The sequence below is a fragment of the Chrysochloris asiatica genome, unplaced genomic scaffold, assembly GCF_000296735.1.
Source record: "Chrysochloris asiatica unplaced genomic scaffold, ChrAsi1.0 scaffold00028, whole genome shotgun sequence".
NCBI classification, from domain to species: Eukaryota; Metazoa; Chordata; class Mammalia; order Afrosoricida; family Chrysochloridae; genus Chrysochloris; species Chrysochloris asiatica.
This window is the reverse complement of record NW_006408546.1, coordinates 20,852,065-20,870,501: the sequence shown is the minus strand read 5'-3', so window position 1 is coordinate 20,870,501 and position 18,437 is coordinate 20,852,065. Positions and strand designations below refer to the sequence as shown.

General features: G+C 42.6%; 1 protein-coding gene across 1 annotated transcript in view; it reads right to left on the bottom strand.

The window, feature by feature from the left end:
- EDEM1 (ER degradation enhancer, mannosidase alpha-like 1) overlaps positions 1 to 18,437 on the bottom strand; it is a 40,663-nt gene that overhangs the window by 11,087 nt on the left and 11,139 nt on the right. Inside the window, exons 2-7 of the mRNA XM_006846625.1 lie at positions 13,578 to 13,650; positions 9,548 to 9,651; positions 8,193 to 8,364; positions 7,007 to 7,190; positions 3,436 to 3,610; positions 1,951 to 2,071 (exon numbers count right to left, since the gene is read on the bottom strand). Coding sequence (XP_006846688.1) covers positions 1,951 to 2,071; positions 3,436 to 3,610; positions 7,007 to 7,190; positions 8,193 to 8,364; positions 9,548 to 9,651; positions 13,578 to 13,650 — 829 coding nt within the window. The remainder of the gene's footprint in view (positions 1 to 1,950; positions 2,072 to 3,435; positions 3,611 to 7,006; positions 7,191 to 8,192; positions 8,365 to 9,547; positions 9,652 to 13,577; positions 13,651 to 18,437) is intronic.

The following is an 18,437-nucleotide window of genomic DNA, read 5'->3' as shown; positions in this document are numbered from 1 at the left end:
ACCAGTGACCTTGCAGTTAGCGGTCCAGTGTTTATCCTACAGCACCACACTAGGACTCCCAAATAGATGGCTCTTAAAAGAGTACATATGGATTTATAATTTTTTTTAGCAGCTCCATGAAAAAGCAAAAAAATTAAACTGAAAATTAACAGGTAAATTAAGTTTGTGTAACTCAATGTCTAATATGCTATCATTTCAACATATGATCAATATACAAATTACTAATACTTCACTTTTTTTTTTTTGCACTAAGTTGTCAAGGTCTGCCTGTGGATGTCAGGTACAGCACACTCCCACACAGAGGAGCCACTTTTTTGGTGCTCACTCAACTAGCCACAGGGGGCTGGTAGCTATTGAAGTTATGCCTAAACCTTTACAACTACAGGGACCACATGATCTGATACTATTCAAATCACAAAGTCATTTTTTTAGAACTACAACCCAATCCTAGGCTTAGCAGCACCCATGTGAGGGAGCCCAGCTGCTTCCCCTTCAAGAAGTGTGTCGTCCCAGGGCTGTGTGAGCATCAGAAGTAAGAGAGGCCCAACCCAAAGACACGGCCAAACTTGACAAAGACACAGAAGAACTAAACAACACAATCAGCCAACTGGACCTCATAAATGTGTACAGAGCATTCAATCCAACAACTGCACAATAAACATTCTTTTCCAGTACACATGGAACAGTCTCCAGAATAAACCATGTATTAGGCCACAAAACAAATATCCATAAATTTACAAACATCAAAATACTACAAAGCATTTTCTCAGCCCAAAGGCACGGCCAAGCATGAGGCTTGCAGTGGAGCTGTCTGCTCTCAGGATTTAGCCACCCCGTCTCCCTCCGCAGAGCCTGGCCCAGGTACTAACTGCAGGCCCAAGACGGGGACAGTGTCGGAGAGCATGACTGCATTCCTGAACCTAATAAACAATAGAGAGGTTAATCTGAATCATGTTATATATAATTGTGTTTCTTTCTTTGCTGGCATAATTGGAAAAACAAACTAACAAAATTACCCAGTTTTCTCTTTGAAACAACTTCTCCCTCCCAAATTTCAGTTTTATCCTGAGAGTTCTTTGTTGTTCAGCATGCTGTTGTTGGCTGCTGTTGAGTCAATGCTGACTCACAGTGACCCTGTGTAGGGTTTCCAAGACTGTACATCTTTACGGGAACAGAAAGGCTCATCTTTCTCCTGAGGAGCACGCTGGTGGAGTCTAACTGCTGACCTTGCAGCCCAATGCAACTGCTGGTGTTGTTGTTGTTATTGCTGGTAGCGCCATGGAGTTGGTTCTAACTCACAGCAACCCTGTGTAAGGTTTCCAAGGAGCTGCTGGTGGGTTTGAACCGCCAACGTTGCAATCAGCAGTCCAGTGCTTCTCCTATAGTGACGCAGCAGGACTCCAATTCCTGGTATAGGTGTTTAGAAATTGTTCGTCCCCCAAAATACACATATAAAAAATAAAGTCTCTAACTTCAGTTAGCTCCAGACAAAATGTGAAGCATATTCATCGCTCCATAAAACTAACTTTTCCTTAGCAATCCATCAATTGCTATACAATCAACCCGAACTCATGTTGACCCCTATGTATCACTGGATTTTCAGTGGCAGATTTTTTGGAAGTAGATCACTAGGTGGACTAGAAACTCTGGGTGGACTTAAACCTCCCACCTTTCAGTTAGGATGTTAACTTCTTGAAGCACTCAGGGACTCCTTTCTTAGCCAAAAAACAAAAACGAAACTAGATTTCATCAATTCTATTCCGACTCATAGGGCAGAGGAGACATGCCCCGTAGGGTTTCTAAGGCTGTAAATCTTGGCAGAAGCAAACAGCCACATCTTTCTACCAAGGAGCAGTTGGTGGGTTCGAACCAGCAACCTCTCATCTAGCAGTCAAGTGCTGAACCACTGTGCCATCAGAACTCCTTTCTTAGCAAATGACCCCAAAATACCTGCAGTCCAGGGAAGAAGGCCTGCAGAGAGTCGATCCAGGTGTTCATCAGCTGCCCACTGAACATGTTCACATTCACGTAGAGTGGGGGGTCTCCTTCTCCTTCATTACAGGCCTCCCGACTACAAAAGCAAGCAAAGAATCCGAAGGTGAAGGCAGATGCAGCCCGGCTCCCGGTTGGTGAAATCAGGGACCTCGCTCTAGCTCTCTTTCCACAGCCACCCCTGGTGATCTAATTTAAATGAGATCAACCCTAACTTCTCCTAAGTCAGCTTTAAGAGTGTTAAGAGTGTGGAGACTGCCTGCTACCTGTGCACACGAGACTCGAGCTGACGATGACACCTGTCACAGAAAAACAGTCTTAGACACAGCAGCTACGTTACCTTGCACAAAACACCTGAACCTTCAGGTTTACAGCACTGCTGTTGTCTAGTAGGGGTCTGAAGCAAAAAGAGCTTCTTCTATAATAAGGACCCACACCATGAGTCTGGATGAATCCATTACAGCAAGACTCTCAGGCGTCACGAGACAATTTAGTTTCGGGTAAAAGTGCCTGGACTCTGGTCAACCATCTCTTCTTCAAACACAGTGACTCCTGCAGGGGCTAATGTGGAAATGGGCCTAAGGAACCCCAACGAGCACGAAGCTCAGCATCGACAATAGCTCTCTCCCCTGTCGTCTCAAATGCACAACTGAGAAATGGCAAGTAAGTTTACTTTAAGAAACACAAAAGGAAACAAAGTCTACCAATTGTCCTCTCTTTCATCAGGTATAAAGACCCTAATCATTCTCTGGCAAGAAAAAAAAGCTATAAGCCAACAGCTTCCCTGCATTACTCCTTTATGTAAAATAAGAGCCACAGTTCATGCCAGTGATGTTACCCCAGTGGTAGGCAGCCTCTACAAAGGCCCCCCCAATGATTCGTTCTCTGCCCACTCCCAACTGTGCCAGGATTCGTCTTTGTGATGAAAAGAATTATGGCAGAAAACCACTGTAGCTTCCACTTTGGTCTCTCTCACCACTCTGGGGAAGCCAGATGCCATGAGCTGCCTGCGCAAAGGCTCATGTGGCAGGGAACTGAGGACTCCACCAACAGCCCGTGAGGAATGGAAACTAGCCAACCAACCAAGTAAGCAGGGCAGTCTGAGGCTGGCTCAAACCTGGAGATGCCAGCAGGTCTAGTCAACAGCAGTGTCCTAAGAGATCCTTAACCAAAACCTCCCAACTAAGTAAGTGGTTCCCTGCATTTCTGTCCTTCAGAAACTGTGTGAGCAAAAACATTTGTTATCTTAAGCCACAAAGTTTTAGAATGACTTGCTGCGGCACTAGAGAGCTAATAATCTACCTCTTCAACCTCAAATGACTCACAATTAACTAAGCCAGGGGATGAGAAACCCTGCAATCTTCTCCTGAGAACAGTCTAAACATTTCAGAATATGTTGTATTTGTTTTATGAGGTCACACTAGAGATGTTAAGGACTCATACCCTCTTCTTAAGTAGTTCTGAATACTCTGATATGCAGCATTAAACATTTCTAGGTCTTCTTTTTCTCCGAAGAGAATGTAAGACTTCAAGAGGTATTCATAGAAGGAATCCAGGCCAGCACCCAAGCCACTCTGCTTTCCAACCCAGTGGCCTGTCTGAATGTTGACCACGTTGCCTGAAAAACAAACAAGAGGCTTCAGTATCCCAGTGTCCAGCGTCCACTTCAAACCCACTGCTCCTCAGCTTCGTGTCCCTTGTCAGATGAGAGCTAAGAGGATGAGTAAATGGCAGGCCCTCAAACTTCCAGCAGTCATATCAATAGCATGGGCAGTCTGGAGATCTAAGACCATAGGATTAAATGGGAATAAACACTTCATATAAAAGAGAACATCTAGTGTTTCCTGACTAAAAAGGCATTTCAAAGGCCAAAAGATGTTCAAAAGCTTTGACCCAAATTATCCTACATAAAAATGTCTTTAAAAAAAGAAAGTTTTGACTGAATACTTTGATTAAAATCCCATAAAAGAATCTTGATCAAAAGGGTGGATATGCAGACCAGATTTCAAATTCTCACAGTGTCTTGATCAAAACGGTGGATATACAGAACAGAATATCAAATTCTCATGGACTTTCTGGAGCCATGGAGGGTAGATAAACCCCTGTACCAGTTACCCTGAGATCATCTTTAAACATTATACCAAAGAGATCCCCTGAAGTCATCTCAAAACCTAGCAATAGTTACAGTTTAGCTCAACTAGTTAAAAAAAATAAAAAAGTCTGCCTTGAGCATTCAGTTCTTTTCAGAATCTTGGAATGCAGTGGCTCCACAGGAAAACCACAGGACACGAAGCAAGGTTGGCGGTTCAAGTCCACCAGCCACTCGGCTTTTTGCTCTCAAATTTAAAGATTTAAAGTCTCAGAAACACTAAACAGGTTCTCTATGAGTTAGAAAGAAGTCCCAGCGTGGCGCTGTACAATAAAGTACCGGACCACAAGGTCAGTTTGGACCACAAGGTCAGCGGTTCAGACTCACCAGCCACTCCTCAAAAACCCTCCACAGGGTCGCTAAGGGTCAGAGCTGATGGCAACAACAACATATTGAAATCGCAGTGACAACAGCAGCTCAGAAGATTAGACAGGAAGCTTCCAGGGCCATGAGCTGATGGGAATGGGAAAGGAGCAACTCAGAAAAGGAGGCAGAGGATGATTGCACAACTGGAAGACTGGACATAATGCCACTATATTTATATTGTACATGCACCAACTGCTGATGGTGTGCTGTGCACATTCCCAACAACAAAATTAATAAAACTTCAAGAGGAAAAAAAAGTTTTACATTGCTCACCAGAAAAATATCTATAACATGGTAAAAAAAAAAAAAAAAGACTCCAAGTTTTCAACATCAAAAGAATAATTTAGGAATAAGTATGAGGCTTTTTAAAAATAACAGTGAAAACAAGGCTGACAACTTGAAACTCTTGAAAAACCTGTCAAAGGTAAACCACCTCCACAAAAAACAACCCAACTGCTATTAAGTTGATCCTAACTTACAGAGACCCTATATGGGGTTTCTGAGAATGTAAATGTTTACCAAAGTGCGGTGACTCTGTAAAATAAACGCGGGACAGCGAACCACACAAGGTCAGCAATTCAAGTCCACCACCTACTCCTCGGGAGAAAGATGAGGCTTTCTGCTCCCACAAAGATTTACTCGATGCAGAGCCTCTGTGTCAGAACCAACTCAACAGCACTTAACAACAGCAATAATAAAATCTCCAGGAAGCAGAAAGCCTCATCTTTCTCCCTCAAAGCAGCTGGTGGGTTTGAACTACTAACCTTGTAGTAAGTAGTGCAAGGCCTAACCCACAGTACCACCAAGTTTAAGGCATAATAAAAATGTGTATTTATATTATAATTTTTTAAAAATTTATACAAATGGCACATGCTGGAAAGTCCTGTGAAACACAAAAGGTTGACAATTTACGGTGAAGGAAGAGTCTTTTTTTTATTTCTACTATTTTAAGTATATGTTTGTAAATCAATTTTGGAACATTAAGAATAATTCAGAATCACCTCTACAAAGCAAGACTCTTGCAATGTCTTTTGTGGCTCTAGAACAAACAAGACCTCCTAATGCCAGATTCCAAATTCTCAGTACAAGAAAAACACTTGCATGAAAACTAATTTTACCATGTGAGAAATAGTTTCTAATTTTCCTGGAGTCTAGATTTCTGAGCCATGTGCCCTGAAGTGTCTTTTTGAACCTTGAGCCTTGAAGAAGCTAGTTTTCTAAAAACCACCCTAGGCTCAAACAATGGGCGAGGTAAACAAGTAAACTGGTTTGACCTGGGGCATTGTACTCTGTTGAACAACTCAATCATTTTAGGAAAACAGAGACTCATACTAAATACCAGACAGGATACAACGTTTAGGGTAAATCAGTAATTATTTTAATTGTTTTTCAAGACACTGCTATATGAAATTCTATGTGACCACAAATTATTCATCAGTTCTGCTCTGCCCCTTTCCCATGGCACTGTCAGTAAATCTGGTGTAAGAATTTGGGAAACTCTTCTCATCTTCTGAGATGGCATAGTGGATTACAAACTGGGTTAGCAGTTCAAATCTACCAGTCACTCCTCAGGCAAAAGATTTGGCTTTTTGCTCCCATAAAGATTCACAGCCTCGAAAACCCTATACAATGTGGAAGTGACTTGACAGCATCCTATCACCATCACCCATCAAAATGTTACCCTGATTTGCCAATCATGTATTCAATAAACTATAATTAATCTCTACTGCTGGCTTCATATGACTTTTGGCTTAACAGGCGGCATCTTGAGTTGGCAAAATATTGATAATTATTGAAGATGAGTAATGAGTAAGTACACTGTTGTTGTTAAGTACCATTGAGTCGGCTCTGACTCTTAATGATGATGTATTGGGTTTCCAAGAAGCGGCTGGTGGGTTTGAACTGCTGATCTTGCTAGTCTGTGGTTAGCAGTCCTTATCCTACAGCACCACACTGGACTCCAATTAAGAATGAGGGCACAAGGGTTCATTATTTACTGTACTTCCTCAATACTTTTATGTGTTTAAAATTGCCACTGTAATTTTCAAACAACATCTTGACCAAACATTCTCAAGGGGAAAACAAACAAACATCTAAGAAGAATTTATTTGGGGTTTTCAACTACCAGGTGCCTAGATTTTTCTAAAAAGAGAAAGCCACTTTACCAGTAACTCTAAATTCCTATATTTAGAATCCTATATTGAAGCAATAAAATCTGCCTCAGAGACAGTTCTTTTTATAGCATTTCCATTAACAATTATTTTCAAATGGAATAAGCCAACAAACTCAAATCAGAAGGGCACTCTCAAACAATGAAACCATTATTCTCTCCCACCAAACCGTTTAGCCTCATTCTAAGCAAAAGGTCACATAAAGAAATTGGATACGGCAGACATCATTCTTCCTGAGTTACTTTTTGGAGTAGAAAAGGAGGGAGAGTCCTAAAGATGATGAAAGGAAAGAGGACCGAGTTCCGAGGGTGCGAGAAGGTGCCCCCACCTAGTAATCCTGTGTCATTGCTCCGGAGGTTCCACAGGGCTTTCACAGCTCGTCTGGCCACCCATTCAAACGTGGAGTCCCCCAAGAGTCGGCTCAGAATCCCAAATTCCACCAGGAGGGAGCCAGCCCCTGCCGTGCACGTCTCATTATTGCTGTCAGGAGGAACACCTGTCTTTAAATTCACCTGAGACAGGAAGACACAAAGGTTCTGTGGCAAAACTCTGGAATCCACAGGGCTGAAGACCAGGTCAGTCAGCAGCCCTGACTAACAAATACAGTTTACTTCGGTGTAAGTCCCTGCCTCCCACTGTACATCCAAAATGAATTCGGGAGTTACACTTAAAACACACAAACAGACGGTGAGAACACCAGAGCCTGGCCATACTCTTAAGAACAAATGTTCTTCACTGAGCTCTTTTCCTGTTTCCTTTGGGATTGGAGACAAGGACAAGGTGGAGAATCACATAAATTTTAAATGAGCTACTATGGATTCATGCTAGCCAGGGAAGTACAAACAAACGTCCAGGCTGGGAAGGAAAAGGCCCAGTGAGAACATGACAGCCTGTTTCATCAGTGTGGCTCTGTGGTCTGGCAATTCCCCACTGGTTACCTAAGAGGCTGACTCAATCCCCTGAAGAGTTCTGGGCTCAACCAATCAGATGCCACAGGATACAATCCCATTCCAGATCTTGGTCTGAAATCAACTGCTACCTCACCAGCCTGGTGCAAGCTTTATGTGGCATTCAAAAGGCATTCACTGAACTCCAACAACAGACATATGAGGGGTACCAGGAGAATTACATGTATGTCAACAAGGAAGCCAAAACCTCCACTCTATTTTGTAGGTAGAGATATAGGACATACAGACTCAGAAACACTGAGCACAGGAACAGAAATTCCTTCATGAGAAGGATTAAGCCTGATTCTAGGGGCGCTTCAAAAGTTTCTGGAAAATTTCCCTTCTTTTCATTCAATTTTCCCATGACCTATCACTTAATGATCAGCCCGCAGTAGGTGCTTGGTAAATGCTGAATGAATTAAAATCCATATTTGGGGCTAAGCTTTTCCAAAGATGGTATGTCCTTCTGTTACCTCAGTCTTACCCTCTCCTCCAAAGAAATTAGTAAACAAGAGTTTTCATTCCGAAACAGAGAACAGTTCAATACAAGCAAAGCAGTCTACCTACCCGAGGATAGGGGATGCCTGTCTTGGTGTTTTCAAAGGCTGGGAGGAGGCGCACAGCTAGGTCACGAGCCATGTGCAACAATTCATTATCATAGTCCTCGATGGTCATGTCACCAAAGGGCTGCTTGGAGTCAGTTATGATTCTGTGGGCAGAGAGGAGGCTTCCCAGGACCCTATAATAGGAAGCATAAAAAATTATACTAACAGAAATGTCTTTATGTGTATGTAAACACATGCAATCCAATCCAGGACCACAGAGGAAACCTCTACTTCCTTGTGGCCTCATAACTGACTGGACTCAATGTTCTCTGAAAGTCCTTTCCAGTCCTCAAGATAAACCAACAGTTCCCACTTACTGAAAGGGAAAAAGGGAACCACTCATCCAAGGCGCTGAGAATAATCACACTTAAAATAAGAACATGTGTCTGCTAGTCTTAATCACTTCATCAACAAGGACTGCCCACATTCTTATCACAATACTGTGAATATGACTGATAACTAGCACTGTTAAATGATGTCGGTTTATCTCACCTAGGGAAAAAACTGAGTCATCTAAGAAACAAGAGGCTAGGGCAAGAAATACTAAGTCACCAGATGTAACTGCTGTCATTCTGACCACCAAGCACCTGCTGGCCTTCTCCAACATCTGGCTCAGAGACACGCTGAGCAGGAAGAGGAAGAGAGAGTGGCCTGCTCATAGGTAGACACCACGTGCTCAGATCACGTCCTTGAAGGCCCTGCCCCACTCATCTGAAGAGGACTGTGACCTTGTTTGGAGCACGTGTATTTATAACTTTCCTTTTTAAGTAAATATTACTTCTGTAAACTGGAATTCATGCAGCCAGTACAGATTTCAAAAAGTTTAAGTGAAACAGGAAAACAGTCACAATATTCTAAGCTGTAAAAAACAAGAATCAAAACGGTGTGTCGAGCATGTTCCTAATATGTGAGAGAGACCAGGATGAGGAAGATTACAAGGGAACACACCACAGCGGTAAACAGTAGTCTTCTGTGGGTGGCAGGGGAAATGGGAAACTCATTTCCTTCAGAAACGTCAAGGGGCTTTCCTCAGATACATGGGACAGAGGAGACAAGACCAGCCATAAGGCAAACCACATAAATTTGCATTAAAGGGACACAAAACCATGGGTGTCTTTCAGTTTAGTCCAAAATGTAATGCCTGACACATCAATTGTTGCAGTTTTAATAAATATGAAAATGAAACATGGTCGTGGCACCCGTAAGGTCTACCTGGTTTGCTTTCTGGATCTTGTGGCTAGGAGATACTTAGAGGAATTTTTTTCTTTACACACACACATAGAAGTCTTCAATCCATTTTATGTACTTTCGTTTTACCTTATTGTGGCCTCAAAGACTTGGACAGTGGAATCTTTGTCAAATGAAACTGTGTTGATGACCAACTTGACAGCTTTCTGGAACTCGGATGAATTTCCCATTATCTTTAAAAAGAGGAACACACACCATGACCACAGCTTGAAATGAAATGGAGGCACTGTGATCTCAGGAGCTGGATCACACAGATTGTCCACGTGGTTTCAGCACCCATGGGAGTAGAAGTACCAACGGTAGAAAAACAGTTACTTCTCAGAACGCATCCTAAAATCACTGACACTCTCCTTACCTTCCCCCCTCTACTCACCCTTCAACTTCTCTCTGGTCTTAATTAACAATCAAGGCATTCAAGTGTCTAAAAATTCTGGAGTGGGTAAAAATAAAACAGACAAAAACTGAAGAAGCAAAACAGGACTTGCCCTCTGCTCCTCATAACTAATCTTCAGCTATCTTGGGACTTGGCTCCCACTGGACTGAAAACATCTGGAGAACTGATCGAACTAGTTGCTTGCTATCCAGATGTCTAAATACTGTAAGGAACAGCAGTGATGTCTTTTGGAGCACAGCATTAAAGGAGGGCCATTAACAAACAGAAGAGACAAATCATCAGCATGAAGTCCTTTTTAAGAAGTGATTCAAAATCACAGTGTCTATACTGGGAGTGCTGATATGATGTCATACCATGCTACCCTCTCCTAAAGTATAAATCAGACATAAAATCTGATAGATAAACTGGAATTGACAGGATTTCATTCTATTCCAAATTTTGTGACAATCTTAGGACTAAAATGACATCAGAAGGACACACACACACCAAAAAAAAACCCATAAACCAAGTACACAGTGTGTCTTCTCTCCCAACACTTCTTAGTCTTCTAATCTTGTTTTTCTCTCATTGCTATTTTGCTGTGATATGTAAAACAAGTTCAAGCGATTCTTTTTTGGCTTTCAGTTCTTCCTTTGAAAACATTATGCAATAATGCTGTAAGTTGCATCCAATGGTCACGGGGTAACTATCTCAGAAGTACTTTTGCAGCACATATGTTAGAGCCTGTTTAAAATGTCAGTGAGCGAATAAGGAAACCCCCAACAGAAAAAACATGTGAAAACCAAGCATGCCTCACCAACACATTAACAGTGGATAGTCTACGATGAAAACCACAGAGAGGGCTGTTTCCTTTGAATGCTCTCCAGCAACAATATCTGTGAGCAGCTACCAATGCTAATGAGACCTCACATCAGGAGAATCACAGTTGAAGAAACCAGCAACTCTTAATTACAAGTTACAATTTACCATTTAACTGCAGACCTTAGAGAAACCAGGCTGTATAATTCATTCGGTTAGGTTTGGGAAAAGTTAGATGAAACAGAAGGGTTAGATATGTTTGTTTGTTTGTTTGTTTTTTTTACTGTGGAATATCTCAGAGCCTTTAAAATGCTGATATGCTTTATGGCTCTCCCACAGTGGGACCAAAAAACCAGTTGTCATCACATGGGTTCCAACTTGTGGCAAGCCCATCTGTGTCAGAGTAGAACTGAACTCCAAAGGGTTTTTGTCTTAGTGATCTAATGGTGCTGTAAGAAAAATACAAGGAGATGACTGTAACAGACAGAAAATTATTTTCTCACAGTTTTGGAGGCGAGACATTTGAATTCAGAGCTCCAGCTCTAGGGAAAGGCTTTCTCTTTCCACCAATTCTGGGGGAAGGTCCTTGTCCCTTCGGTTTCTGCTGCTTGGTTCCTTGGAGCACTCAATGTGTCTTGGTATCTGTCTTACCCCATCTCTCTCCGCTGGCCTGTTTAAGCTCTTTTTATATCTCAAAACAGACTGACTCAAGATATTCTCTGCACTAATCCCTGGCATGGCGCTGCGGGTTACATGTGATGGACTGCATGGTTAGATTGAACCACAATAAGGTCAATGGTTCAAACTCATCAGCTGCTCCTTGGAATCCCAAGTCAGAACCAACTCAATGGCACTTACCAACAACGGCAACAGTTCCCAAATGGGATTACACCATAGGCATACAGGTTGTTGTTGTTGTTAATTCCGACCCATAGTGACGTTGTATAGGCCTTCTGAGGAGCAGCTGGTGAGCCTGAACCGCTGACCCTGCAGTTCAAATGACTTTGCAGGTTAGGATTCACAATATATATCTGCGGGGAACAGAACTCAATCCGCAAATTTTCAGTGGCTTGTTTTTTCAAAAGAAGACCACCAGGACTTTCGTCCAGAGTACTTTTGGGTGAACTCAACCTCCAATCTTTCAGTTAGCAGCCAAGCATGCTGACCAAGTGGACCATCCAAGAACTCCATGGGTGGGACAGACATGAAAATTTCTCCAGTGTTTTGGGAACAGAATTCCTCTTTGAAGTGCATGCCTTTGGAACCTATATCAGAAAATGTTGAAAGAAGCTGTTCTTTGAACATTGCTTGTCCTCTTACTACATACCAGATGCTGCATTAGGTGAGCGGGAGAGAGCAATGAATAGTAGCCATGAACTCTCTGTACTTAAGGAGCTTGGTAAAAGGATAAAAAGGCAAAATGGGGCAAAAAGGAGAGAGGTGAGGGAGGAGGGGTGAACTTCTCTACACCCCTAACAGCAGTAGGTTTTTAAAGCAGCGCCTGCTGTCTGAGGAGCCGGCCTCTGGCATCCTCAACCAGTTCTCATTAAACTGAACTTAGCAGTCTGAGTACATTTTGCTCAGGGACAGTGGATGACTTAGGGGGAGTAGCAGTGACTTCTGAAGGAAATGCTGGGAAACTAATATGTGTTGCAACTTCTGGTAGAGCAGAACTTTAGGAAACACCGAGGATACCCTAGGGTTTCCTATTAGCCAAGGGTCTAGTTCCATTACTGCTACTTACTTAACAAATAAGAATGTAGAGTTCTGAAACTTGTGACAAGTATTAGCTATTCTGTTACTGGTGGTGGTAGTGGTGGGCCATGGTGTCGGCTCTGGTTCATAGCAACCCTGAATAGGGTTCCCGAGGCTGTAAATCTTTACGAGAGCAAAAAACCTCATCTTTCTCCCGCAAAACAACTGGTAGGTAGTATTGAACCACTGACCTTGAAGTTAGCAGCCTGATTCCTTACCACAGCAAAACACAATTGTACTGCAAACTCAGCTAACACTACCCATCCTAACCCCTAATTGCTTCTGCAAGTCATTAAGTGAGTTCTGGTATTCATAGCTATGGAGTTTCTAAAGCTATAAATTTTTATAGGAGCAGAAAGCCTCATCGTTCTCTTGTGGAGCAGTTGGTGGATTCAAACTGTTGACCGTGTGACTAGCAGTCCAGTGTGTAGGATTTAGGGTAGACTGCAGGAAGAACTTTCTAATGAGAAAGGAGAACACAGAGGTTGTGAAATCACCTTTACCAAGGAGATTTACAAAAATGTTGGGTCTTTTGGAAGCCCCACTCAACAGCACTTGGTGACGACACCCATCAAGCACTCAGACAGTCTGGATAATATAAAATCATGTATGTTTCTGCTTAGCTGTCTAAAGTTCTCCAGTTCCCCTAAGGCATTGGTCACTGAGAGGAGGCAGAGGCCACACCTAAGCCACAGCCCAGGTATGTAAGGTTTGGGTCGTTTTCTGCAAAATGTGAAGGCGCAAGTAAAAGAGGAGGGAGGATACTCAGGAGTGTCCAGGGCTCAGCCCCACTCCTGGGAACCAGCAAGGCCATCGTCCTTCAGGATACCTTCTGCCATGTGAAATCTTAACTGCTGACACTGTAAGGTTAAGGAAAGTCTCTAAGGACCCCTGTAGAAAGTCAAACAATGGAAAACTAGGAGAAAAAGAAAGATAACTGCTTCTCCGTTTCTTAGGACAATTCCCCTAACTTAACTGCTGATGCTTTTCTTTCTGTCACCATTAAGGTAATTAACATAAATAATAGCTTTCAATACGTTCTGAGTCCTAGGTTCTGCAGAATTTGTATCTCTGAGGGAATCCACTGGTAATCAACTCCCAAACATTCTACTTTACTAAGAAGACAAAAGAAAAACCAGACTAAATACTTACTGCAAGTGTGTCCAACGCATCAACAAGCGTCAAGGAGTAGTTCCCCAGGACATCATTGATGTTCAGATTTGACCTAAAACAGAAAGACATTCACATTAAACAAAGGTAGTGCATTCTTTAAGATACATTTCAAAAAGAAAGAAAACCAAACTCCCATCAAATACTAAAATTGCTGACAAGTCTTATTTATTTAACATTCTCTCTGTGATAATCACTATGTCAGAACCAACCCAACAACACTTAACAACAACAAGTGGAAATGAGTCCTGGTGTGGCGCTGCAGGTACCGCACTAGACTGCAAAGTCAGTTAGAAAAGCAAGGAGGGTGTTTCAAAGCCACCAGCCACTCCTTGGAAACCCTATTCAGGATTGCTATGAGTTGAAACTGACTTGATTTGACACCACTTAGCACCCACAACGACATAAGTAGAAAAGGGCACTGTAGGATAAGCACTGGACTGTGATCCAAAAGGTAGGTGATTCAAACCTACCAACTGCTCCTAGGAAACCCTGTACAGGGTTGTGAAGAGTCAGAATCACCTCAACAGCACTTTAACAAATAGGTAGAAATGAGTCGCCAAAACAGAGATACATATATGCAGCAATGGCAAGAACATTCAACAGGAAGTAGAAGACTGGGCAAGAATCATCTGTCCTCTCAACAGACACAGATTTATCCCCATAAATGAACTCTTTGATGCTATCCAGCTTCAGAAAGCTCTGATTTCACAAGGAGGAGGAACTCAGAGACGCTACCATGTACTTTCATACAGAACTGGACATTCCAGCAGATTAGGCACAAAAAGAGAAACGTCTACAGGATCAGAAAACGCTCAGGGCACTGTTGTCCCAGTCAGTTGCTGAAAAACGCCCACAGGACACACCACTCCACAAGCCTCAGCCTAAAGGCTTCGACTCTAGCTCCAGGAGTCAGTACACCTAGCCCCTCCCTTAATGCCTGGAGGCACCTCACTCTACAAGCAAGCTTGCTGCCCAGAGTCACTCAGCTTTACTAGCTCCGTGGACTGGGAAGCCCACTGCTCTGTCTTGTGCTTGGTCCTTGGGTCTGCTGCTGCTACTCCTCTGCCACTTCTCTGCTATCGCAGCTTTCTGTCCCGGGGTTGAGGAGGTTCAATGCACAGGGATCTCGGGGTCCAATAGACACACTCCACTCCTGGCTCTTCTTTGATGGCAGTGAGATTTCCCCCCTTCAGCTCTGAGATGGCTCATTTGAATCCCATGTTTGAGTGAGTATCACTTACCTGTTTTCAGCTTGGGAGATAAATTAACTCCTTTATTACCATTCCTTCTCCAATTGTTGTTAAGTACTGTGGAGTCAATTCCAACCCATAGAGACCCTGGCACAGGGTTTCTGAGGCTATAAATCTTTACAGGAGCAGAAAGCTTCATCTTTCGCCCACGGAACCGCTGGTAGTTTCAAACTGCCAACCTTGAGGTTAGCAGCCTGATTCGTAACCACTATTCTACCAGAGCTCCTTTCCTTCACCAATAGATCAAAAAAAAAAAAAAAAGCCTGCTGTTTCCATTAGTTCCATAACTTTCTTACATGAATGAGCACAGGAAATCGGGCCCTTCTGCCTTCTCTTAACTGGAACTGCATAAACATCTCTGCAGCACACCTTCTCCAGACCCATAATCTATACCAGTACAACTTCTGGTTTCAAAACAACCTCAGAACTACAATAATTGAAAAGCTCCGTGGTCACTCTGACATTCTCTTTGTAACTCTAAAAACAGTGATGGTGACAATAACAAAAAAGATGCATCCAGGAAAGGGAGGGATGGAGAACAAGTGAGACGAATAGCTGAGGTCCACCTTGAGAAATTCTGTGGCATTCACTTATGCCTCTGTCCCACCCCCACAAACCCAGAAGGCAACTGCCAAAATATGGAAAAGACAACAAGAAGAAGGAAGGAAAATGAGATGTTTGTTTAAAGATTACGTTCAAGACCAAAATAGTAATGCTCATTTTTATTTTCAGCAACAGATCTACTGGCATCACCCATCACAAATCCCCAAGTATTCTCTCTGCTCCCTGGGTCATCCTGAGGGGTACGGCACAGGCCCTGCCACACTTCCCTAAGGAAGGAACCTTGAGTGGCCAGTCCCTGTGTTCTTGGTGGCTTGCTCTCCCCAAAAATCACAGGTGCATTAGCTGGAGTGACTGGGCCTCACATGAAGCAGGTAAGCAGCTTCAGTACTTCCGATCTAATGTCTGGATTTCCCAGTTGCCTTGTCTTACAATGTGTTATGACATTTAATCTAGGGCAGAGAATTTGTAGCTTCCATTTAGGAAATAAGCTATTTATACGGGGTTAGCTAGGAACTTTTATACTGTCTCTCACAAGATGAAACCGACCATCTGGCTGAAAACTACACCTGCTTGTTCCACTTTTCGATTCTTTCTCAATAAGTAACTATGTGTAATAGCAAAAGTCCTCTAAAAATAAAAGCTGAGGACTACAATCCACCACTCAGAGCAGTGATGGCAAGGATAATGTCGAACATGAGGAGAGGAGGCCAAAGTACACAGGTGGATCCTGTACTCAAGTCTGTCAGTTCAGGAACATTCTGCTGGGCTCAGTTACAAATGGTGCTCAGGAACAAATGGTGGCTCCCAAGAACCCAACTCATCACTGGGCATCCAAGCGACCTTCTCCTGAGTTATGCCCGAATCTGCCCAATTCATGGAGTCTCCACTGCATAGGCACACGGGAAGAACTATTCACTTTGGATAGTTACATTCTTCCCCTTGTTTTATTTCCTTTCAGAATGTAACTAAAATGTGCCTCATGTTTACATACTTTTTGACACATGTATGTATCCAGGAAGTCACGAAAAACTGCTCAAAGTTGCCACAATGAAAAATATATTTGCAACGAATGTAGTGGCTCTTGCTCCTCCTTCTAGGCAAGCAAATCCACTTAAAGATCTAATGTGTCCATTGGAACACTTTCAATTCTTATAAGGGCAGTCCAGCGCAGGGGCGCCATACAATAAGCACTAGACTGTGAACCACAAGGTCTGTAGTTCGAGCCCGCCAGCCATACCATGGGAGAAAGATGACGCTTTCAGCTCCTGATAAGATTTAAAGTCTCAGAAACCCTATACAGGGTCACTGTGAGTTGAAACCACATTGACTGCACTAAACAACAACATGCTTTCAAAACGTGCTAAAAGCTTTTAAAAAATGGGATGGAAGTAAAGGAAAGAGTATATATCCTACATGTCCTACCAACGTAGCAATACCAACTTACAGTAATTAGAGTCTTGGTGTGGCGCTACAGGTTAATGTGCTGGATTACAAAGTCGGTGGTTCGAGCTCACCAGCCACTCCTTGGAAATGCTATAAAGGGTTGCTATGGGTCAGAACCGACTCAACAGCACTTCACAACTAAAACAACAATACAAAGGAGACTGTGAATTTGTTCTCTGTATAGTACTCTGGTGGCACTGTAGAAGCATTGGACTGCTAACTCCACAGTGTTCAGTTCAAACTCACCAGCTGCTTCACAGGAGAAAGGTTAGGTTATTTGCTCCCGTAAAGATCTGAAGTCTTAGAAACCCTATATAAGGTCGCTGTTACATGGAATCAACTCATATACTTGGTTTGGGTTTGTACACTCTTGAGCAATGTCCAACTTTACTCAATGCATCTTAAGTGCCCCAAACCAAGAACTCAATCTTCCAGTACAAAGCTCGGCTCCAAAGTACACATTTTCCCAAGTAACCAGCTGTCCAAGTCAAGATGGCCAGAACGAAATTCTCCAATTAATTGCTATCACTTTCACTGTGAGTTTTAAGGTTTCTGCTACCCCAAAACAGAAAAGATGAGAGACAAGTCTGGCCTCTGACAGGAATTTTTTTACTGTGTCCCTAAGAAAATCAAATATATGAGAATAATCCAAAAGTATTGCTACCGGGGGTCCCCGTTCCTACATGCATGGGTTTACATTTAAACATGTTTCTGTGATCGGTGTATGGTTGGAGACACGTTTTCTTAGAAATACACTTGATCTCATTAGGGAGCCTTCAAAAAAGGTCCAAGGAGAATAGTGGCTTCCAAGGGCTTCTGTTGGAACAATTCAAGGCAGATAAGCCAGTTCAGAAGGTTACAGTAAAACTGTTACAGGAATTACCAAGGGGTCGTCTTGATAGATTTTCTCAAAATACACAGAGCAATCATGGAAGCTTATTAGGAAAATATCCTAAGAAAACAAAATTGTATTGGTGAGAAAAAGGCCAGGAAAGTTATTCCCAGAAGTCTTTTCATCATGACAATGAACCTGCTCACTTTGAAAGGGTGGGGCAAGGGATGCCCCATGAAATTTTTGTTGAAAAACCTTACGGCATCCACCCTAAGAAAATGAAAACAAGTCCATGAGAGCCACAATATGACCTTGAATATATCCCACGTGAATTTAGAGATCATCTGAAGAACCAATTTGATACATTAAACACTAAAGACCAATGACCAGAAGAGTTGTGGGAAGACATCAAGAACGTCATACAGGAAGAAAGCAAAAAGTCATTAAGAAGACAAGAAAGAAGGAAAAGATCAAAACAGATGTCAGAAGAGACGCTGAAACTTGCTCTCCAGTGTGGAGATGCTAAAGCAAATGGAAGAAATGAGGGGGTACAAGAGCCCAACAGAAAATTTCAAAGGTCAGCTCCAGAAGACAAAGTCAAATATTACAACGAAATGTGTAAAGATCTGGGTCAGAAAACCAAAAGTGAAGAAAACGCTCAGCATTTGTCAAGCTAGGGAACTGAAGAAAAAATTCAAGCCTCAACTTTTGTTATTGAAGGATTCTCTGGGCAAATTATTGAATGATGCA